At 49.0% G+C, this 23,630-nt stretch overlaps 1 protein-coding gene across 1 annotated transcript in view; it reads left to right on the forward strand.

Moving 5' to 3' along the window:
* RBM6 (RNA binding motif protein 6) overlaps nucleotides 1–19,793 on the forward strand; it is a 51,863-nt gene extending 32,070 nt beyond the window's left edge. Inside the window, exons 6-22 of the mRNA XM_009996923.1 lie at nucleotides 4,268–4,342; nucleotides 6,112–6,172; nucleotides 7,249–7,317; nucleotides 8,397–8,648; nucleotides 9,169–9,329; nucleotides 10,055–10,152; nucleotides 10,643–10,685; nucleotides 11,231–11,291; nucleotides 12,240–12,331; nucleotides 12,467–12,619; nucleotides 13,359–13,448; nucleotides 14,219–14,308; nucleotides 14,778–15,047; nucleotides 15,939–16,013; nucleotides 16,387–16,484; nucleotides 17,734–17,845; nucleotides 19,494–19,793. Coding sequence (XP_009995225.1) covers nucleotides 4,268–4,342; nucleotides 6,112–6,172; nucleotides 7,249–7,317; nucleotides 8,397–8,648; nucleotides 9,169–9,329; nucleotides 10,055–10,152; nucleotides 10,643–10,685; nucleotides 11,231–11,291; nucleotides 12,240–12,331; nucleotides 12,467–12,619; nucleotides 13,359–13,448; nucleotides 14,219–14,308; nucleotides 14,778–15,047; nucleotides 15,939–16,013; nucleotides 16,387–16,484; nucleotides 17,734–17,845; nucleotides 19,494–19,619 — 1,926 coding nt within the window. The 3' untranslated portion in view covers nucleotides 19,620–19,793. The remainder of the gene's footprint in view (nucleotides 1–4,267; nucleotides 4,343–6,111; nucleotides 6,173–7,248; nucleotides 7,318–8,396; nucleotides 8,649–9,168; nucleotides 9,330–10,054; nucleotides 10,153–10,642; nucleotides 10,686–11,230; nucleotides 11,292–12,239; nucleotides 12,332–12,466; nucleotides 12,620–13,358; nucleotides 13,449–14,218; nucleotides 14,309–14,777; nucleotides 15,048–15,938; nucleotides 16,014–16,386; nucleotides 16,485–17,733; nucleotides 17,846–19,493) is intronic.
* Nucleotides 19,794–23,630: the final 3,837 nt, after the last annotated feature.

Below are 23,630 nucleotides of genomic sequence, written 5' to 3' on the forward strand. Positions count from 1 at the left end.
CCCATGGCCTCTCTTGTGACCAGGGACAATGGCATGTAGTTGTCATACCCCTGAACAAGTCAGAGTACATGTCCTCTGCAGCAATCCACAGTGGTTGTTACATCCATATAACTCATTGTTAAGAGGCTCTGAGTTGAGATTTGAGAGAGTGTGTCGTGCTCTGAAATCTCTCCATGTTTCACATTTTCTAGGTCACTCTTTGATGCCTTACATTTTTTTCAGAGAAACAGTTAACAAAAACTTTGACATTGATGATTTCTATTCTTCTGTCATGTCAGTCTTGGAGAGCATAGAGATTCTTTTTTGGCAGGTTCTCCCCCTCCTCAACCCCCAGTCATCATCATTAGAAGGCTGTCAACAAGCATGAGAAATACAGCATGCCAACTGTAAATGCTAATTGACAGAGAAGAGCTGAAGGGGGTAACTCGTGCCATGCCTGACCTGCAGCAGGCTGTCTCCTGGCCCTGTCAGTGGCTGCCTTGCTTCCCTAGGAAGCGTGGTCACAGCAAGATGTGCTCATGGACCTGCTCTACTCAGTAGCATGGACAGCTTCTTCTGCCCACATGGGTTAGCTGTGCTCTATTTGAAGCAGGAGGTAGGTTCTTTCCGTGCTAAAACAGTACAGTTATGAAGAGGTTAAACTAGAGATGATTTTAAACCAATGTCATGTGTGGACATTTCATGTGCTTGGAGCATGGTCTGATGGGTTTTTTTCCATACAAATATTAAAAGAATATCAACAAGATCCTTTACTACTTGGATCTTGTTGATATTCTTTTTAATGCTTCCGGTGTAATGGCTTTTGGTGACAAAGAGCATGGAAATTGTTCCAATAAAACTGGAGTTTTGTTGCTGAAGCCTTGTGTCCAGCTGACATGCAGTGTCCAAAGTGCTTTTTGGAAGGATTTCATCACCCATGGATGGCACAGCTAAGGGATTTTCCCTTTTTCTTTCCCTCTTTTGAAGTAACCTGTTCTTGTGTGTTCTATTCCTGCTCAAGGAGGGACTTGGGGGTGTTGCTGCTTGCGGGATGTGCTTTCTGCAAACAGGCCTTATGGTTCTGTGGCATCACTCTCTAAAACCTCCTCGTGATGGGATTGCTCAGTCGAGCAGAGTCTGCTGCCAGTAATATTTGCATACTAGGCCATCGGCTGTTATTCCAGATGATGCAGATTTTTAGCTTTAGCTGAATTGAATCACTTAGACTAGAATCCAGTAATGCATCTCCAACAGACCTTTAAGCAAAAAAACATATATAACTGTGTTTGAAAGATATCAAACAGTAGCATAAATCCTTGCTCCCAGCAGTAAAGTCCTGACGCTCTGTTTTAATGAATTTGGAAGCTCAGAAAACACAGCAGAATCTGCTTGTGCCTGTGGAAATCTGGGTGTTTCCATGGCTGAGAGCTCAGTGTTCTAGTACTGCAGAGCTGTGCTGCCTTTTAAACCCTTCACTGGTGAGTCAACTGTGTGTTTACTGCTGATTGTGAGGGCGAGAGACATTTCTGTAGCATTTCTGATGTAGAAAGAAAAGGCCGAGGTGCTTAAAATGAGGAGCAGCTGAAAATATGGGATGGGATGTTGATAATCCCTAGGGAGAATTAATGGACATGGTACACGTGAGTCTGTGAAAGAGGTCCAGGATAAAAAGCCTGAATAGGGAAGAGATTGTTAAGCATCTGGGTAGCAGACAGTATATGCAACCTTGGGCTTGCCTTTTTTTTTCCTCCCCCTACCACTGATCCCTGAAATTCTCAGAATTTCTACTCAATTGAAAGCAGTGGCCAGAAAATTACAGTATTATCCAAAACATTTTGCAGAGAAAGGAAGAAGATGTAGATGAAAAAGAATAAGCAGTGACAGGGACTAGAGGAAATAAAGGTTCTGAAAATATTTGGAATGGAATCTTGTAACTAAGTGGAGGAATGAGGAATTTAAAGTCACTAAATTCTGACAATGTGTCCTAAATGAAGGACTCGTTTTGGTGTGTTAAATGATGATTGCAACCTTGAAAATTACTTTATCAGGAAGAAATCAGTAAGGGAGAGCTTGTTGGAAAAGTGAGCAGGCAATCAGCAGGGTGTTAAGGAAATTAGGGAGTAATTATGCAAGTGACACTCTTTGCAGTCTCCAAGAACGGAATTTGCAGTGGAGACGAGCACCACATGCACTTAAAACCATTTTCCATAAACTCCAAAATAATCTGAAGGCTTCCTGGCAAGTTTTTTCTCAGTAGCTGGTAGGAGGATGAAGCTGTATGATTACCAGAGGAAGTGTCCTCAAATCTAGTTGTCCTTCTTTTCCCAGCTCATAGGCAGGGCTGCAACTGCCTGCTGAGGAGCTGCTGATTCTGAGGCCCTTTCTGGGCCCATGGGGTGGCTGCAGCTCCATGAGGTGAGGATGTGCACCCTGCCTTCTCTCCCTGCCTGTGCTCAGTGGGTTCTGAGGCAGATTTGGTGTTTCTAGCCTGCTCTCCTGGCACTGCCAATCTCGAGTGCATGATGTGATGTGATGGGTGCCCTGCCTGGGAGAGGGAGCATGTCCATCTCAGAGGGACCAGCAGTCCCTGCAGGACAGCCTTGATTTCCACCTCCCCGCCTTTTTTACTTGTGTTTCTTCACATGCCTTAAAGAAGGTGCAAACCTTCTCCAGAACATGTGATGTGGGTAGTTTTCCATGCCGTGGACAGACCCCCAAGGAGGTTCCTTGTGGCTGAGGTTACAGCACTGTGCTCTGGGTGCACACACCAGCCCTCAGCAAGGCCTAGGAACTTTGGGTGAGGCAAAGACAAATCCATGCTGGAAAGCAGCACTTGAGCAGCTGGGCAGCAGGAAGGAAACCCTTGAAGTGTTCCAGGCATGCAGACCTTGGTCCACAAAAGGCAGGCTGTGGAGAGGTGAGGTGGTGGAACCCGATGTGACGGGGCAGTGTCTTTGGTCTCCAACTTTCTCTGCAGCGTTCTCTGCAGGTTAAAGGATTGTTGTTGTACCACTACAGAGTGATTCTCTCCCATGAACTCTTGTCTCCTACTTTACGTACTCCCTAGCATCTCCCTCACATTCTGCACAGCAATTTATGCATGGGTCTATCATGACTTCTGAATAATAACTCTGGTAACATGTTTTCTCATGCTCATGGTTTTCTCTGGGAGCTCTCGTGTGACGTGGCTGCTGGGTCAGAGTACCTGAGAATCTTGTGACTCACCAGAGGTCCCCAAAATAGCTTGCACTGGTGCAGCCTTCAGCTTCCTGACATCTGTCTGCAGCATCCAGGAATGGCCAGAAGACCAGCTGCTCTCCTCGGGCTTGGGAAGCCTGGGTCTGAGTCTCATTATTGTCGCCAAATCTCATATTGTGGTACTGGGAAATACAGACTGCGTGGTCTGGCAGTGCCTCCAATGACACGAGGTGTCTCATGGCTCCATGCTTTTGTGGCTCAGCCTGCACCCTGCATGCCCAGGCATGTTGTCCACAGCAGATGAGAACCACCAGGAATCCTTGCTGCTCAGTACTTTTATGGGCTGCTCCAGGTAGGAGCTGGGAGACTAGCACCTATGTCTTCATTTCACCCTTAAATCATCTGCATTTCAGCAAAGCTTGTAGATTTGTTGGTCTCCTGACATCTCTCCAAACCATCATGTGTGGAGCTGAGAGCAGTGTGTCTTTCTAGGCAGTGTGGACAGCACTGGGGGCCGGGCCCCACCAAGGACCAGCTGCAGAGCAGCAGTTCTGCTGGCCATGGAGCCAGTGGCCTTGCCACATTCTGGTATCTGTCTCTGAAGGACAGCCAGGGTTTCATAAGCGGTGTGAAGACTAACCCAAGTATGAAAATTCTCTCACCTTGTTGGTATTTTTCCTTGTATTCTTCCTCAAGGAGCTGCCTTGAGGCTAGCCTGGTGGTGGCTGGTGTGAAAAAGGCTGCCCAGCTTCCCCTTTCCAGCACATGGACAAAAGTTGGTGACAGCAGTTTCCCTCTCACTTTCTGGTGATTCTGTCTCTGCTCCTCCTGAGAAGTAGCAAAGCCTCTTCTGCCTAGTTCCTCTGGAGCCAACATGCATCTTTGTAGCCCCATGCTAGAGCAGGGCAGAGGCAGTTTCCCTTCCACTTTCATGGCAAAGCTCCTGCTAACTGAACTGGGAGACTTTCTCCCCCTTTCATCCCGTTTCACTGGCACAACCTTTAGGAACCAGAGCTTTAACCCCTTTCGTTGCCTCTGAGTAATGGGCGTGTGCTGGGCACGTGGGTCACTTACCCCCTTGTCTCCACAGGGAACTCTTTCCATCGGAGGCAAAGAAGTGACCCTTGAGTACACCCCGTGCCCAGAGTTTTGGCGCTGCAAACGTGTAAGTATGTGACCAGAGAGCTGTGTTGTGCTTCCCCTGCTGGCTTGCACAGAATCACAGAATCTTAGGGGTCGGAAGGCACCTCAAAAGATCATCAAGTCCAACCCCCCTGCCAGAGCAGGATCACCTAGAGCACATCACACAGGAACATGTCCAAGTGGGTTTTGAATGTCTCCATTGAAGGAGCCATGGCAGTGGCAACAGAGAGAACCTGAAGACCCCTAAGAGTAACATCTATCCTGAAACTCTTACCTCTCCTAAACTTCTGTGGCTTTCTCTATCTTGGTTTTGATACCTATGAGTGCATGTTGCTTTGGTACAGGTAGCAAGTGCTTTATGCACAGAACAATTTTGTCCCTGTGCAGTGTTTCCCTTTTAACCTGTGGGGGAAATAGTGTGTGTATCCTTTCTCCTTAAAAACCAACATGAGACAGTGATTCTGCCAACCAGAATGCAACAGGCTTGCACTCTGGTTCATGTAAAGAGTAAGTCCCTTCACTGCCCAGGTGACCAGACCTTTCTCCAGCTTAACAGTGCAAACCACCCCTCTGTCTCACACAGGATCCTGCCTTCTAGATTTGAGTGTAGTAAGTGCAACAAGGAAGGCAGTTTGGAAATGAGTCCAAGTCGAGGCAGCAGTTGGTCCAGACTGAAACTGTCCTGTTTCTGGGGAGGTCCAGTGGCCCCAGAGTTGGTTTTGTTCCCATGCCCTCTCTTCCCACGGTTCTCCCAGAACAGGCACTTTCAGCTGCAGAAGGCAGGGAGGAGGGTTAGAGTAAAGGGCAGGGTTGCTGCCTGCATTCCCACCGAGTGCAGACCAAGGGGTTGCAGCAGGGCAGGAAGGGACCAGTTCTGGTTAGATTCACACCTAGGCCACTGGATCACATTGGGCTACAAAGCCACTCATCCAGGCTAATGGGATGCACTCCAGTTGCTAGCAGAGCCATTGTTTGGGGCCTTGCCTGTGCTTGCAGTGCTCCAGAGATCAAGTAGAGACAGTAGCTTCAGGCAGGGGTTTCACAGCATTTTTCAGTGCAATGAGGAGTATCTGGAGTGTATCTCCCTACTATTGCTGTGCACAGACATAGCGTGAAAGAGCTTCCTTGTGCCCCAGAGCACTTGCAGGGCTTCAGTTAGAGGGGAAAAATGGTATGAAAGAGAAACAACATGTTTACAGAGAGCTTGAAGAGGAAGTTAGGAATGATGTGTTCAGAGAGAGCTGTGGAGACAAGGCACTTGGCTCTCCATGGCAGGATATCCAACCCAGCCTGTGCAGCTTTGCCTCTTGGTCAGCAGCTGCCTCTTTGTGGACTCTCTGCAGGCAGCAGATTACATCAGTATCTACAGTTTAGCTCAGAAAAGGACTTTGTCACTGCTTTAGGGGTGAGTTGAGATTAGAGAATACAAAGGTAGCTTAAGGTAACTTTGGATCCTTTGAAACAAAAGGGTGGCCAGCAGTGTGGGGCCTAGCATGGTGCCTTTTGACCCGTTGTCACTTTAGAGTGGCAAGGGTCCCATCTCAAGCACTAGTGAAGTACATCCATGGTGTGAAGAAACCTGTGCTCAGAAATTGTGTGAAAATCCTGTTCCCAAGGCAATCCCAGTGCTGAGCCATGTGAGCATTTCCATTCCAGCCCATCACTCAAGCTCTTGCTGTAACTTTTCTGGGGCTGTTACTTTCATAAACACTGCAGCCTCGTGCTCTGGAGTAGGTTGCATCCACTGCCTTCCAAACAGGACTTCCTCATGCTGTCCATCTTCCATTGCAGTGTAAGGTGTGTACTGTGGGCTACAGATCTTCCTGCTCCTATTGCAAGCTTCCAAGAGATGGTGAGTATATCTGGTCCTTGTGCTTGCTTGGTTAAAAGTTTCATCTGCCCTGACAAGTAAGTTTCTCTTCTGACTTGCCTGTGGCATCCCTCTTGGTGGATTAGCTGAGCGCTGTGTAGGAGGTTTATTAGTTTTGCTTCATTTAGACCCTTTTCCCTGTCCACACTAAAGAGGTTACATGTGGATGTGTTGCTACCAGGTTCTCTATTCTTGTGAGGCTTGGTGGAGGGGTGTCTTACTGCACAAAGCCTTTCCTTCCTATTGCTCTGGTATTGTCCTTCATCCATGGAGTTACAGGTTTTTTGTCCTCCAGGCTTGTGAGCAAGTACTGCTGGCTGTAAGTGAGATGGCTCCTCCTCAACACCTTCCTTGGGAGATGTGGCTGCATGTTTATAGGTTTATTCTTCTAGGGCTTTCAGTTTAGAGATGAATCCAGGATTTTAATTGCTGAACTCACCTTGCTGACCATAAGAGGCGCATGGAAAGGAGTTCTGCTCCTCCAGGAGCTTCTCCTCCCCCCACCAGCATCTCTGCTTTTTGGGATGGGAGGGCACAAAAGCCAAACCATGCTCCCAGGAGGAACTGATTTCTTTGGCATTAGCAGGTATTCCAGGCACAGCTCTGTATCTCTGAGCAGATTTCTGACATTCTGCATTTCTTACCTGCATACCCCAGGCAGAAGAGCATGAAAATAACTGCTGATGCAGAGCTGTTTACTGAAGCACTGTCCCAGTGGTTCTGCTCTCAGTGCACCGTGGTTCCTTTGTCAGTGTTAGGAAGAATTTGCATAGCTGGCCCAGAACAGCTGTTGGCTGCAATAAAACTGCCCAGGGGCAAAATAAACAGAGCCTCTAAGATGCTGTGAAGACAGATTTTTGTGCATGTTTCTCACTGGCCTGATTTTGTTGCTTGTGAAAATGTCTAATAAGGTAACCTCTGTGCGCCCATCCTTTAATTGCTGGGTGAAACAAAACAGCTCTCTAGGCATATACAGTTGTTACTGCAACTTTGCATGAGTTCTTGTGTGCCTTGTGACTGATGGTCTTGAAATGGACTTTAATTTGCATCTCTTGCAGGGAGCAGAACAGGCCCTGAGTCCCGAGGTGGTTCTGAGGGAGAGGATGCATCAGCTGAGCAAGAATTCAGTAAGAGAATTGCTCTCCCCATCTGTGGGGTTTTATGCTTGTGTCTGTGTGGTTTGGGCGGGCAGTTCTTGCAGCTGCACGTGCAGACTGGTTTCATGTGCCAGTTTCACATGAGATTCTGCTCATCAAGTGTAGCCAGGACTCTGCAGACAGATTAGCAGGACCCTGTCCAACATGGGCTGTGCTGACAGCCAAGCAGGTCAGCCTGCAGTTTGCCAAACTTCTATGTGCAAAGTGGTTGTGTGCTCTGCCCTGCTGCCCTTCCCAAACAGAACGAGGGTGCTCCAGGGACATCAAAGAGGGAAGCTTTGCTGTGCCAAGTCTTGCAATCTCGTTTATTTCTTTTCGTGGGAAGAGGCTTCAGCAGCAGTCACAGAGGTGGTGATGTCTGGCTTTGCAGCCACACAGCTTTGCCTTCCTTTCCAACATTTTTAGAAGCTCAGGTAGGGATCTCTTTTGAAGTGAAGCCAGATGTGTCAGAGGCCTCCAAGCACAGAAGCTTAATGGGATTTATCTTCTCTGTGCTGCATAGGTAGGCTGGTGGGCAGCATGTTCCCACGTCCTATCTGCCTTGCTTGTGGGAAGCAGGGACCTGATAAAATCAGGGATTATGTTATGAGGCTTTTTACTCTGTGATCATAGGGGTGTGAACCCAGTTTTCCTCTAGCATAGAGAAAGGGTGACAGTTACTAGTTGACACTGCTCAGCTGTTGGTGTTCAAGAATACATCAGGCATAGTAAGGATATTGCTGCCGTGGAAGTTGTCCTGGACATGGGAGGGACATATCCAAACCCATCCCTGGTTCATTTCTACCCAGGCAGGAGCCCGTCCCAAAAAGAGGCCAGAAAGGCGCTCGTCAATGACAGAAGAGGTCAGGTAAAGGAGCCCAACATGAAACAAGACACTGGAAAGATGAGCAGAATCTAATTTGTCCTTTACACACCTTGTGTCTGCAGAGTTTTAGGACCCGGATTATGCAAGGGCAGAGCAGGTTGGCCTTTCCTAAGGGGTGCTGCTGCAGTGGCCAGAAAATAGCAGAAGAAAAATACATGCTGAATCTGTCTCTCCTCTCCAACAGCAGAGACAAAGCTTGAAAAACCTGAGCAAGAGTTATCAGGACAACCTGGATCTCCAAAGCAGCCTCTGCAGCCCTCAGTTCCTGCTCCACAGCAGGAGTGTCAGCCTCAGGAACAGGAGCCAAGGAAGAGAGATGAAGGGAGAGAGCGGCGGCCCATGCAGGAGAAGAGAAGAGACATGGACCGGCACCAGGAGCTGCCTTCTCAGAGAGAAGCAGAGGAAGCCACACCACAGGATGGTGGAGGAAGCAGAAGTGAGTGACATAGGGTCCAATTTTGGATTACTCTTGCTTGCAGGCCATGAGGCCATCTTCAGGAAGGGCAGCATTTCACTAAAACCTCTGGAGGCTGTTTCCATGTTGTGCAAACCATTGCCTCGAGTAATGGTGAGCTACCAGCTCCAAAGGTGCTGGAGAGTTGCCTTTAGGAAAGGTAATTCAGGGCAAACTGGCTTCAGGATGGTGCAGCTAACTTAGCACAGCAGCAAAAGTCTCTTAGTCTAGAAGTTTCCCTGGGCTGAGCTCCTCCAAACAGGAGCCTGCTTCCTGCTCTGTTTTCTGGGAAGGAAAGGCCAGCAATTGGAGGCTGTACTTTGAACATCTTGCAGTGTGGAGATAAAAACCAATAGTGGCTTCCAGATTCAACTGCCCAAAGCCATGCTGCTGCTTTGGGTGGTTTAGTTTTACCTGTGCAGTTACAATAAACTTAGATCTGAGTTATTTTCTCTTTTTATTACTTTTTCTTTCCTGGCCACCTCCCTCGTGTGCTCCACAGCAATTATGCTGAAGCGTATAACTCGATTCACCCCACCTGAAGTGATTGTGGGGCTCCTGGCCCCCTACGTGCGTCTCTCCACGTCCAGCGTGCGCATCATGAAGAACAAGGCAGGCCGGATGGGGCAGACCTATGGCTTCATTGAGCTGGAGTCACATGCTGTAAGTAGCTTCCTGCTTTCACATGCTCCCCCATTTGGCATCTGAAGCCTGTAAAAGTAGAGAAACTGAAGGAATATATGAGATGACTGTATTGGTGAGGTGGCTGTCCTGGGGGGAGTCCTCTCTTACACTGGCTGGGTACAGGGAATGTCAGATACAGCTGTTGCTCTCTGGCCTTAGGAGCCAAAGATTGTCTGTTGCCACAAGTTGTGATACTTAGTTTCTTGCCTCAGTACCTTTCTTTGTAGATCCTAAATGTGAACACTTCTTGCACAGATACTTCGTTTGCAGAGAACTTGAATTCAATGGTTTCTGCAAAGGGCAAGAAGCTTAATCGATTAACAGACAGTTCCATGTTGGAGGGTTTACATTTTTTGAGTGACTCCCAGACTCCATAGCTGTGCTTTGGCTTTGATCCAGAGGTTGTTCACCAAAGCTCCTTAGAGCAACAGCCACAGTGCTGCATTGTCTAGGAGCCCTAGGAGAATATAGTCCCAAGCTGACTGCTGAAGATGGCCCCAGGACAAGCAGAACCTAACAATGCATATGTCCTTTTTATTGCATCTTAAATACCTTTCACTAACATTTGGACTGAAGTGTTGCGTTTCCTGTCCTACTGCAGCCATTGTGTAAACAAAGGAAGCCTTCCTTTCAAGCAGACTGGATTTGGGAAATGGGCTTATGTTTCCTTCTCATGGATGTGAAATTCTCCTTTCCTTTTACAGGAGGCACTGAGGTTGCTGAAGATCCTGCAGAACCTGGATCCCCCTATCTGCATTGATGGACGCACAGTGGAAGTGAATCTTGCTACAGGGAGGAGAAGGTATAAACAGATGAGGCAGCAGGGTTGTCCTTTTTGTGACGTGCTGCGAGGCCAGAGCTGTGTTGTCAGACCAGATGCCTAAAGGTTGGCAAAAGGAATTATCACATCTGTTCCTACAACCTAAAAATGTCTTGGAGAGGTGAAGGCATTGGAGCTAGAAGAAGCTTCAGTGATTAAGCAGCGTGGAATTAATTGTAATATTGCATGGTCTCTTCTTGTCCAGCCATCTGATCCCATTTTGAATGAATTGATAGGTTCAGCTGTTCAAAAAGCAATTGGAAAGATTAATCTTTGTGGACACAGCAGAGACTGTGATCCTAACTCTTGTGGAGACAGTGACCTGCAAAGCTACTTCGTCTCCTGGGATGGACACAATCCAACATGTATCCAGCAAAGATTATTTTTCTGCCTTTATTGGCCATGCTGATCATTTTGAGTATGCTGAGTGTGAAGGCAGCTTGACATTAACCTGTAACCTTTCTCTTAGCAGGAACGACTATGGGGAGCACGGTGACAATTCCTACTATGGCCCGGTAGGTCTTCACAGCTTCCCTGCAGGCAGCTGGAAAGGGATGGGGGGCTGGGATGATAGGCCTGACTTGTTTGGCTTCTTGCCTTTGGGCTGCTGAAAGTTCAACATGTTTGAAGATGGGATGATGCTGCTCAAGTATGCTCTCCACTGCTCCTGTGCCCCTGAGGCTGTGTTTATAATGCGCACAGAAGTGCAAGTCAGAGCACAGATGCTGTCTGGGGGAGTTTTGGGCTGGGTTACTCTCTACCACACTTCTACAGAGTGACTTCATTGATGACTGATCTCAGTGTCTCTTTAGTGCTTGTTACTAGACTACAGGGCTCTTCTCATACTCAATGGGCTGGAGGCTTCAATTGAAAGCTACAGAGGTCTCGTGCTTTGCACACTGTCCATTGCTTTGTGGATGAAAAGCTGTGTCTGCTTGTGCTCTGTTTAGGGTACCTAAATGAGCTGTTTTCCAGAACTTTGGGCCTGTGAGAGGGAGAAGAAGCAATATGATGTTTGTCAAAGGGTCTCTGATCTGTTTGTGTTGTTCATTTACTCCAGGGAAGAAGAGGCATGAGGGACAGGAGGGGCAACGAATCACAGAGACGCACCAGAGCACAGTGTAAGTTAAGCTCTGCCTCGCTCCTCCTGTGGAGACTTCTCTTCCTTAAAAGGGCACTGACATGTAGAAATCAGCCCCAAAAGATTTTTAAAGGCTAGGAGTAGGTTTGTTTGCAACACCCACTTCTGCGTTTCTTTGCCAACTTTGTTTAGTCATATTTTCCTATCTGATAATGTGTTTCTATCTGCTCTTACCATACAAAACTACATGCAGATAAAGGAAACTTGCTGCATGCTTTTCCTTGTTGTGGTAAACTGGTGGGATAGAGTGATCCTTGCAATTACCATATGAGACAGAAGAAAATACACTTTATGCAGCAATGCTGGTAGCTGGAGGAACACTCCTGATTGTTTTACTGACTTATATGTAGTATTCCTGAGCTCTGTCTAATGCCACTTTGGAAATGAAAAGTATTCCTCACACCATGGACCTGCCCTTAAGGCCTTTGGCTTTTCCTGTAGAAACAGTTTGCTCCCCTTTCTTGTCAGGAGCTTTCATGCACCCACGGGGCAGAGGGGATGTGGGGAGCATCATCACTTCAAACAGGAGAGTATTTGAAAGAGCACAGATCCTCCTTGTTCACAGGGGTGGGTGGACACAGATCCTGGTACTCATTACCCCATTCTTAGAGAAATTACTGAATTTCATGTCTTTGTCTGGTAAAGCTTGTGGTCTGGTGATCTCAGCACAGCCCCTGTAAGTGTGTTTTGATGTGCAAGTTTTGCCTGAGTCCTAAAACAGAAGAATTGTGAAAATCTGTCTCACTTTTTACTCCTTAAAGAAAAGAAGATGGAGATTGAATGATGTGAGGGTGCTCATACCTCTATTGCCGGGAGAGAAAAATTCTTTTTTTCCACTCTTGATCCTTTCATCAGTGTAGTATTTGCTCATGCTTTTGTCTTTGTAAAAGGCAGGCGTTCTGGTGTTAACTTTTGTATCTCTGTTCAGCTCCATCAGATGTGTCCACATACATTTATGATCCTGAAACTGGGAATTACTATGATCCCATAGCTGGGACATACTATGACCCTAGGACTCAGGTGAGTGCATGGGAAGGCAGCTTTGCACATTGTATGTTCTTGCAAACTACCCATCTCTGGAGATATTTAGCAGCTAGACCCTGAGGACAGGCCAGCTTAGGACACTGCAGGGGTAACTTTGTCTCACTCTTTCAGAGAGAAGTCACAGTAGATCGGGAAGCCTGCTCATCACCCACGGAGAGCAGGAGGCGGCGGCACGGGAGCCCAGAGCGGACAAATGAAAGGAAGGAACCACACAGCAGGGACAACAGGGACAAAAAGGAGAAAGGGAAAAGTACTCCTGCTAAGGTAGGTCCCTCCGGGCATCAGAGCAATCAGAGATCTGAGGCCAGGAGGCTGAGGTAAGAGAGATTAGGAAGCAGAGTAATTTATAGAGGATTCAAAAGAGAGGGACAGTGAGAGAAAATGATGAAATAGATGGGTTCACCAGCAGGCCAGTAATGTGGTTACTGTTTGGCCAGGTGGGAGCAAGATCCTGAAATCTTCCTCTTGTGACAGAGCTTCTCATCCTTTCTTTATGGTAAAGCATTCAGAAGCATCAGGTAGCTGAGACACACGTTTCAGCCCCACTGCTGAAAGCACCCAGCTGTTGTAACAGAGCCAAAAGAAACATAGCAGAGATGTTTAAACACACCAAGTCAGGTAACAACTGTGACTCAGCTCTCCCCTAACAGCAGTTCATGCCCTCTCCAGACACCACAGGCAGGCAGGCAGGAAGGTGGTGGAGATGGACTCCAAAGGTGAAACGAGATCAAGTGCAGATAGGAGCCTGTGGAGAAGGTCCTGTACAGTCCCTCCCAGAGCCCACTCCCTGGCATGAAGGATGCCTGCTTTCAAGGGCACTGACCTAGGAGAAACATGGTCTTGTCTGAATGGGGGGGTCAAAGCATCTCCACTAGAAATTTTCCCATCACTTTTCCGGGCTGCTTGGATTCAGTGGATGCCCAGAAGTGGCTTCCTGGCTGCTCTGTGCACTATCTGACCTCTGTCTTGCTGATGGCCTAATGCCTAATCTTGGGTTTTTCAGAATGAGCTTGGGGAGGAGAGGTTCTTTGCAGAAGATGTCTTCAAAAAGCCATTGCCTCCCTCCATGAAAAAGGACGAGGGCGCAGGCCTGGTAAGTTGTTCCATTGCAGCTCTTGTCTTCAACAGTCAAGCATGAGTAGGTAATGAACTGCTAAATGAGAGCATGTCCAGGGCTTCAGACCAGACTGATGTGAAGCTTCTCCCCAGCCTACCCTTTGTGCTGCTGAGCATGAGTGAGCACTGCAGGCTCATCTTGCTGCAGTGCTGGGGGACTGCACTCTGGTGTTCCCTGTCCAGTATCAGGAAGATCCTGAAAACACCACCAGGCTGGCTGAGCCTGGCTGTGTATTGTGCCACAGACACAGCAGAGAAAACTGGTGCTGTTTTTTCCCCTCCCCACCTACAGCGGTTGTGCTTTGCCTTGTCTCACAGGCGAGCAGGGCTGTAACTCTTCCTGGAGAGGTGGGTTTCTCTGCCCCCATGCTGGCTGGCTGGGGGGGTGGCCTTGCACGTGGTCTCCATGTTTGTTGTGCACACATAGGGGTGTCCAGATGTGACCTGGCATTTCCTCAGCTCCCTCACTGCTCTGAGGCAGGGCTGGGGCTGCTGTCAGCATCACAGTCCAGCAGAAAGTAGAGAAGACTGGGACAGCATGGGGAGGTGCTGCAGCTGTCTCTGAAACCGTGGACATAGCTCCAGGAGAGCTATGAATTCCCCAGAATGAGAATATCTCCCGTCAGAAATACCACCTCATTTTTACCAACTGCCTCATTTCCTTGGAGGCCTCTTAAATGGGTCCTTAGCTGTTGTACACTGAGTCCACGCTGTGGTGGTCTTAACACTTCATCTTGACTGTTTCAGAATGAGACTGGAGAGGAGAAGTTCTCTGCAGAAGACGTCTTTAAAAAACCATTACCCCCCTCTGTGAAAAAGGATGAGAGCACAGCCCCAGTAAGTGGCTCCATAGGATTGACTTCTGAGTTGTTTGAGCCTGCTTAGAAGACTAGGGAGGGTCACCAAAGCCTGACCGTGACCCTGGGTGACAGAGGTGCAGGCTTTTCATGCCAGAGAAGGAAGCACTGGGGGTGGAATGGCAAAGGTAGCTTCTTTTATATCTCTGAGCTCATTTGCAGGCTTCTAGCATGGGCAAAATTTGATACCTGAATTTAAGCAGGATCTCCTCACTGAGGCCATCTAGTCCAGCCCCTATGCAGTCATCAGGGACATCTTCAACCAGGTCAGGTTGCTCAGAGCCCCATCCAACCTGACCTTGAATGTTTCCAGGGACAGGGCTTCTACCACCTCTCTGGGTAACCCCTGCCAGAGTTTCACCAACAGATTGATTGGGGAATGGGAGCTCTGCATGGTAAGGCAAGGCTTGATGCTGTGAATTGTCATGCTTTTCTGCCTCTTCCCTCAGCCCAAGGTGGTGAACCCTCTGATAGGACTTCTGGGAGAGTATGGAGGAGACAGTGACAATGAAGAGGAGGAGGAAGAGGAGGAGCAGTCACCAGCGCAGTGGCTGCCGCCTCCCCACCCCCCAGCACAACGTGAGGAGCAGCCCAGGAAGGCCAAGCCCAACGATGACAAGCTGACTGACTGGAACAAGCTGGCCTGCTTGCTCTGCAGGAGGCAGTTTCCCAACAAGGAGGTGCTCATCAAGCACCAGCAGCTTTCCAACCTGCACAAGGTAATGGGAGCTGGGGGCTGCATGTGTCACAAGCTGCCTTTGGCTCCACAGCTTTGTGGTCTGTGGGGAACAGGCTGAGTGAGTTGGGGTTTTTCAACCTGGAGAAGAGAGAGATCCAAGAAGAAGGGGTAATGGCTTTAAACTGGAAGAGGTGAGATTTAGGTTAGACATTAGGAAGAAGTTTTCTCCCGTGAGCGTGATGAGACACTGGAACAGGTTGCCCAGGGAAGTTGTGGGTGTCCCCTGCCTGGAAGTGTCTGAGGCCAGGTTGGATGGGATTTTGAGCAGTCTAGTTTAGTGGAAGGTGTCCCTGCCTATGCAGAGGGGTTGGAGCTAGATGATCTTTAAGATCCCTTCCAACCCAAACCATTCTAGGATTCCATTCTTTGAAAAGTGCAGCAGGTGGGTGGGAAGAGCTCTGCTGAGTTTCACACAGCAGCAGGCAAAGTTCCCGTCAAAGAGCTGTTCAAAGCATTGTGTGAGCTGCTTCTTCCTGCCATGGGAGTGCTGTAACATCAAGGTGTGACTTTTTAAGCCATTATGAGATAACTAAGTCTTGGGGAGAGGAGGGTGCTGGCACACATGAGTGTGATAGCAGTAAGAACTTCACACATGCTTCCCTGTGTTCTGCACTGCCTTTTGCTTTCAGGAGGGCCAAATTGCACGCAGTTAAAATAGGACTGGGTGACTTCCTTAATGTGGAGAGAAGGGGCTCCTGGCCCCTGAGGAGCAGTGGGCAGGCTGGGCTGCAAGGGAAGCTGCTGCATCTGATATAGTGCAGGTGTAGGAGCATGCTGCTTACCTGTACCCCTTACGGGCAGAGCAAATGGCCCTGGCAGCTCTCTCAGCAGTATCCTCTGCTGACACTGGCTTCTGTTTTCCTCCTTCCAGCAAAACCTGGAGATACATATGAAGATCAAACGGTCTGAGCAGGAACTGGCATATTTGGAGAAGAGAGAACGTGAGGTGGGTCTGTGGTGGTGGGCCGACTCCTGTTCCTGGTCCTGCAAGCCAGCTTTGGACTAAGTGGGATCCAGAATTCCATCTAAAATTGAAACAGTGTATGGGCTGCTACCATCTGGCCAGGAATGGGAGAGCTGTACCTGTTCCTTGTTTGGAAGGTAGCAGAGCTACTCCCAGTGCCATTGCTGGAAGGCTGCAACCACAGGTCTGGGATAGCCCGTAAGATGCTGTCAGGACAGAATGAGAGGATTGTTGGTCCCCAGGTCAGATTTCCAGCCAGCCAGGGATTAAATAAGACCTGGCTGCAGAGCAGTCTCCTGTACAGTATTGAATCCTTGGTAGCTCCCAGACTTACTTTGTTCTTACTGTTTTGAAGGGGAGATATAAAGACAAGGGCAATGACCGGAGAGAGAAGTTCCAGCAGATGGATTCACCAGAGAGGAAAAGACTCAGATACGACCGGGACTCAGAGAGGTAATGGCTGCTCCTGGTTTCATCTCATTGCTGCTGCTGCTGGGAGGGCACTTGGGTGCTGCTGCCACCCCAAGGCCAGGGAGCAGCCAGTGGGATAGATCTGCAAGTGTAACAGCCAGGAAAGCTGTGATTCCTGTGGGTAGAGTTCTCCAAAGTGTGAGCCTGTTGAACTGCAGCACTTCTTGGAGGGGGCAGGAGAGGGTCAAGGGTGTGTAGTGCAGGGATGGACACGAGGGTTTAGGGGAAAGCAGAGACAAGCTGGAGGGGTGAGGTGTAGGGTCTCAGTGTGCCTGGTCAGGCACAGGTAGCGGAATGCAGCCTCTTCCCATCCACTTCATCCTTAAGGCACTTACTGTCCTCTTGTCCTGGCATCTAGCCATTGAAAGAAAGAGCAAAGCTGTGTTTCATCTGTTCCACTGACTCAGAGGAACACTGGGAGCTGTTTCCATCTTGTTCAGAGTAGGTGGAGGAAGAAAGTGCGTGCTGTGCAGAGCTCTCGGAAGGCCTGTGCCTGCTGCAAGCTCGTGTGTTCCAGTGGGCTGAGGAGCTGCTGGCATGTGTTGGAGACAAAACTGGTTATGTTCCTTTCTGGTACAGCACCTCAGAAGGAGACCTTTCCTCCATGTCTTGCAGTTTAAAAATCCACATTTCCTCTTCCCGCTGTTTTCCTGGAATAGTTGTGGATAAACTAAAGCAGTTTGTCTGCAGTCTCTTCAGCAGCTGGACTGTGGAAGTTGCCTGAAGGAAGCTTGTTTTGCACTCAGCAGTTTTCAAACCTATGGGTTTTGGTTAATGGTCTTGGATTAGTAATGACCAGGTGGGACAAAGGGTGTCTGGATCAATGCTGCATCAGTGACAACAGTGCTGGGAGAAAAGAAAGCTCATAAGAGAGCAGCAGGGATTAGACTTCACTTTCTTGCTATTGCTAAAATTTGGATTCAGAAGTGCAAGCACAGAATGCTCCTGGCTTGTTTGTACTGTAAATATTTTGGAGCCTGAGCTCATTTCCTGTGCCCTGGTGTGTTTTCCCCTGAGGTGGGACAAGAAGTTATGCGGTCAAAGGTGTCTGAGCCCTGCCCACAGAATCCACTGTGTTGGTTCCTCGGGTGAGGGGCTTCTTGCAAGCAACTTGGGCAATCCCTCAGGAGCAGCTGGGATGTCAGTGCACGTGCTGTTAGCAGGGCTAAAAATCCCTGGCATGTGTTTGAAACACTGCAAAACTGGAAAGCTGATTCTGCCTCTTTTGCAGTGACTATGACCCAAGGATTGATAGTAACAACAAAGGGAACAGAATGCTGCAGTCCACGGGGTGGAAGAAAGGCTTTGGCCACAACCAGCAGGGCACAGCATCACCAATGGAGGTGAGTCTTTCCTTCCCAAACACATCACGATCCTGCAGCTGGTAATGTCTCCCAAGAGAGCTGGGAGGAGTTCCCAGCTGGAACAAGAGTCACTGGGCTGCACCCACTTGATGGAATGATTTGTGTGCCCTGATTAACTTTGCAGGCTGGGAAGGGCTGCAAGTGTGTTGGCAGTAGAAAAGGTTAGAATTTGTATGGATCTGGAGGGATTGAGAAGAGAGGAACAGTGAGCAGAGAGGGTGTGAGCATCTGATCAATACCTGCACAAAGCCAGGTGAGGGTTTGAGCAGGTCACTGCTCAGTGCTGTACAGCCACGCGAGCTGGGAGAAAAGGTGAACCTCCTCTGGGGAGCTGAGAGCACATCCAGAGCCCCAGGGCACATGGTACTGTTCATCTGCTCTGCTTGTGAGGCTCTCGCTGCTGTTCTGGACTCTGGACTTGGGAAGGGAATACCAGGATGTGTTGTCTGATGAGGAGCAGAGTTCCCGTCGGCAGAGAGCTTCTGGGGCAGGCTGATCTCTCCATGGACTTTAATTTGCTGGAAGGGGTTTATCTGGCCAGTGGCCTGGGGCAGCGACAGGTCCCCCTTGCCCAGGGGAACGCGAGCAGTGCCAAGATCGGCTGCAGTTGCTGTGGTGGTGGGTTTGTCCCCTCTGCTGTGGTGGCAGTGCCTTGCTGAGGGGCACAGGCAGCCTGCAGTGCAGCTCACGCTGTGATAATTCAGCTTGCAGTCCAGTATATCATTAAAGGCAAATATTTGAGGCTTCGTGACATGTGTTTGCTTGAGCCCATGCACAAGAGGCAAGGCTCCCTCTTCAGTGCAGACAGCAGGGTTGCTCGGTCCTCATGGAGTTTCCTGTGGCCATACAATGGGCTTTGTGGAAGAGCCAGCTCCAGCCATGTGTCCTGGAAGGCCTGACCTCCCATCAGGCTTCCCTGCACCAGCGGGGGAAGCTGATTGCAAAGCACAGCCCTGGTACAATTCCTACAATGGGCTTCCAAAAGAGCCCTCAAGATCTGCTTTCTTTCCACTTCCAAACCATGCTGGGCAAAGGGTAAAGCCGTGTGCCCACTTCAGCCCCACAGGACTTTGATCTCTTGGCCTAATTGATCACATCACTGACATTGAGATAAGTTGGACATAAAAGCTAAGAAAAACTTTCCGCCTTGGGCCTGCTCTCCTGGGCCAGCACTGGGCAGGTATTACTGAATAATTCAGGCACTGGCAGCAAAAGCCAGTCGTTAAAAACTGGTTGAAATTCAAAGTGAGCTACCAGAGCCCTTGGGAGCTCTATTAGAGGAGAGAACAGCTGAGCTTATGCAAATGCAGACTAACTGCAAACAGCTCCCTGGGAGCCCAGCTCTCTTGCTGGCACTTTCTGTTGCTGTGTTTCAGTCCTCACGCACTGCTGGTTCTGGCTGCCCTCTCCCACCCTCCGTGGGCTGGGCTTGGTCTCCACAGCCCACCCCTCTGGTTTGATCTCACCAGGCCTTTGCTGTCTGGCTTTTTGCTTCCCACCAAGGGCCGATGGTTTCTCCCAAGCAGCTTTCAGAGGAACACAGTGCGCTTGCTCTTCCTCCTCTCCCAGATCTGCAGGGGAGCAGTCAGAGGAGCAGAAATCACTAAGACAATCTGTGTGTTTTCAGGCAGAAAACCGGAAGAAGGGCCCTGGCCTGGGGCCCCAAGGGAAGCCCCCCAAGAGGCAATCCAACGAGACCTACCGCGATGCCGTCAGGAGAGTCATGTTTGCCCGCTACAAGGAACTTGAGTGAATGGTGGAGAAACCTGCCAGCCTGTCTCTCTCTGTCTCTTTCTCTCTGTGTTATGTTCTCTTGGGGGTTTGGTTGTTGTTTGTTTGTTTTTTGTTTTGTTTTGGTTGGGGTTTTTTTTGAATTGTTACAGGTTTTGCTGCTAGAATTTTTTTTAATAAAACTGAAAATTCGTCAGAGCTTGTTTCTTGCTTGAAGTGGCATGTTTTAAAGGCAGGTGGTGCTTGGGAAGATTCCTGTAGTGTTTTGCTCTCTGTTGACGAGGTCCCTGGGGATTGTGGCCGTGTCAGTGGGACTGGGTCAGGTTTGGTCACTGTGCTGCCATTTGTTCCCTGCTGGCTCAGGGACAGATCCTCCTGGTGCCATGTACAGGTCAGGATGTGAGCTGGGAGCAAGGAACAGCCCTGAGTCGTGACAGGAATGCAAGAGCAGGAACGACCTGTGTGGGATCCATCCTGGCTGTTAGCAAGGACAATTGGATTCAATTAATAGCAAGAGCTTAATGGCTAAAGGTGGTCTAATTCTGGGTGTCATCTGGGCTTCCTGAAGCCCCTTCCCTTCCCCCCCACAGAGCAGGGGGAGGGCTGAGTCTGGGGCCAGTGTTGTTGGGGACCCATGTGGAGACATGGCTGTGCTGGTCCAGGGTGGCAGGGCAGTAGTGGCATGCAAGGAACTGTGTTGCCATTTTGAGCAAGTGCTGCTGGTGCAGTTCTGCAGGCTGGGTGGAAGGCCAGGGCTTTGGTTCTCCTGGGAGTCCTGGGCACATGGGGAAGAACAGGGAAAGCAATGGGCTCCTGGGGATGAGCTCCCTGAAAAGGAGCAGTTGTGGTGCTGTGAGGTCTGGAGGAGCAAGCTGGTGCTCTCAAGTCTGGAAATGATTCACACAAAAAGGGGAAAGAAGGGTGATGGTGATGGGACTTCATTTTCAGTGTCACTGGAGGGAAGTGGGGACTTTGGGAGCAGATTTGCACAGGCTGTCCTGTGTCAGGGTGCACCAGGCACCCATGTAAAATGAGCACCCACAGGACATCTTTCCCACACAAAACAGGAGGGAGCCTTCATAACCACCAACTGCAGGAACCCTTTTATCTGATTTTATTAATTTACTAAGTGGGTACATCCATCTTAGTGAAAACCTGTTAAGGACTGATGAAAAGTAATTAATTAGAAGATAATAAACCAGATAAATGTAAGAGCAGCTTCTTGTGGACAGATGGACATCACTAAATAGTGTGTGTTCCTTGGTTTGGCTGTTCTCTTGCTTGCTTGTAGTCAGTGTGATGTGCATATGTGGAAGGAGAGGCAAGACAACACTTTCCTTGTAGGCCAATTACCAGGGCTCCAGTCAGGAACAAGAGCAGAGGAACAGACTGCAGTGAAAAGAGGAAAAATAATCAATTATAAAAATCTAAATGCAGGGTGCATCTGTCTTCAATCAAGAGAAATCTTTTTTCTCTCCATGAAGGCAGATCTACCTCCCATTAGTTATATTAATCCTAGAAATACTTGATCAGAAATATTGCTTGTGTTTTAATATGTTCTCTTAAGAAAACACCAACATAGGTGGTGCTGTGGAAACGCCAACTATTTATCATTGTTTTTTATGTCTTTAATATGTTTTAAAGGATGGTCACAAAAAGCCACAGCTCTATTGCAACTACCTTTATGTCTTATAATTTGTATTTCACAACTGTGCGGGTGTTGTTGCCATGTGCAGCCTCTTGCCTGGCCTGTCATCCTGTGGTGATGGGTATGACTGAAGGTATCAGGACCTTGCAAATACAAACTGTAAAGAGTGTTGGAACAGATGACAAGGTAAGTCCTGTGTTGGAGCAGTTGATGGCCACAGAGACATTATCTACAGGAGGAAGACTGGGGTGATCTCCACAGCAAGGGGAACTCGGGCTGCAGGGAGCAGAGCGAGGCAGCAGAACAAATGCTCCTCAGCAGATGTTCAATGTGTCCCTCTGCAGCGTGGCAGCAGGGGGTCCATGGGTGCAGGATCTGCACACTGGCTGCAGCTCTGGCTGGACTGTGCAAAGATGGCTCAAAAAACCACTCAAAGGGGTGGGCAAAAGGTGAGGTACCTGTCCTGCCACAGGGACCTGAAAGAGCAAATGCTGGGGTACTGCAAAGACTGAGACCAGAGCTGGTTGCATCTCCCTTACTGTTTGGGGACCCCCTCTGAAATGCTTCACACAGTTTGGCATAGAAAAATATCACATCTCTGCAGCCCTGGCACACCCACTCAAGCAATTGTGGCCTCAACACCCCCTGTTTTTATCAAACAGAGCCAAAACCTGATGCTCCACAAACTGGGTTTGTACCGCTCAGCTGCAAGTGAACAAAAACCCCAGCCCTGGGGATTTCTTGCCTCATACAACAAGTGCAGCCACTGCTGGACATGAAGGGCACTGCACACTTGTACAGGCACGGCTGGGCTTGGCACTCAGGCAGGTCCTCGGCACGCAGAGCTCTGCAAGGACACCCCCAAAAGCACAGGGACACCAGCACAACAGGAGTGAGCAACATTTATTCTACTTCTTGAGGAGTGAACGCGTTACAATAAGCTGGTTTTAATATATTTTAAAACAAATCCATAGGCCTTCTCTTTATCTGAAATGAGAGAGAGGCATAATAAACATTGGGACATGCCCCTAGTTAAACACGGGAAGATACCCAGTGAGTATCATGAACAAGTTTACTCCTTTCATATTCTAAGAGATGGGAAAGCTTAATGTTCAGAGGAAGTTGTTGCTCACATCATGCCCCCATTTCAGTGTAGGTTATATACTTCTGCATTTATCCATACATGAAAGAAAGACCATTCAATTATTTGTTCCTTGCACTGGAAACATTATGCTTTTGAATGTCAACAAGTGCAATCTTTGTGAAACTACTTGCAGGGACTTCCATCCAGTAGCACAAAGATTCAAAGGAAGATAAATGAGACTCTAATAACTCACATAATGACTGGAAGAGCTGAGATAAGCACAGACACAAGCCCTTGTCCAAATTGTATATTGATTATTTTTTTTTTTCCCCAGCATATTTTGAAGGGGATATGGTTTGGCCAAGTTGCTGCTGGGAGGAGGAGTTGGCCAGGACCAGGACACGATGGCACCAGGCACCAGCAGCTGCTTCTGTCTCAAGGAAAGATGTTCTCCAGTGAGGAAACAAGACTCAGGAGCAGAGAGATCTTTGTTACCTAGTCTAAATCTACCCTCATTCAGTTTAAAATCGTGCTCTGTATTTGTGACATGAAGATGGCTCTGGATGTGTTTCTACAGTAGCCCAAGGGCATCCCTTATTCCCCCCTCCTGTTCCACAATGTGATGGCTGCTGTACCCACTGAAGGTGCCCTCAGATCTCCCTTCTCCAGGCTGAAGTTCCCCAGCTCCCTCAGCCTGTGCCCAGAGCAGAGCTGCTCCAGCCTTCGGATCATCTTCGTGGCCTCCTCTGGACTCGCTCCAACAGCTCCGTGTCCTCCCCGTGCTGGCAGATCCACAAAAAGCCTCGGGACTGGGCTCTGGCCCCGGGCAAGCGCCGGTCCCGCCGGTCCCGCCGGTCCCGCACCAGTAGATGGCACCGGCTGGCCGCGCTCCCGCGCCGGCGCGGGAAGCCGCGGGCTGGCGACAAGGAGGCTGCTGCCCGGCGGGACCTGCTGCTCCGTGCCTGGTGAGTAGCCCGGAGGGGATTTTCATTGTTGATAAGGTTTGTAGCTCGGGCCGGACCACGCTGCTTTGGGGGCAACCAGCTGGGGTGGCCCTTCCCACCGGGAGCCGCTCAGTCCGGGCGGCAGAACCGGGTCTGACCCGTTATAAACTTGTCTGCTTTCACAGTCTGCTTCATTTACATCGATGTACACAGTAATTAATGAGTGACTGGTCTTTTCCCAGCTCTTACAGAGGTGGCAAAGCTTATTCTGCCACTTAGTTTGCCATAGTATGCAATGAGAATTTTGTGGTAATAATCTTTTGTGGTTGTATCTGTTAATGCCTTGAGTTGAGTTGT

This window comes from Chaetura pelagica, unplaced genomic scaffold (assembly GCF_000747805.2).
Source record: "Chaetura pelagica isolate M959 unplaced genomic scaffold, ChaPel_1.0 scaffold24, whole genome shotgun sequence".
Lineage (NCBI taxonomy): Eukaryota > Metazoa > Chordata > Aves > Apodiformes > Apodidae > Chaetura > Chaetura pelagica.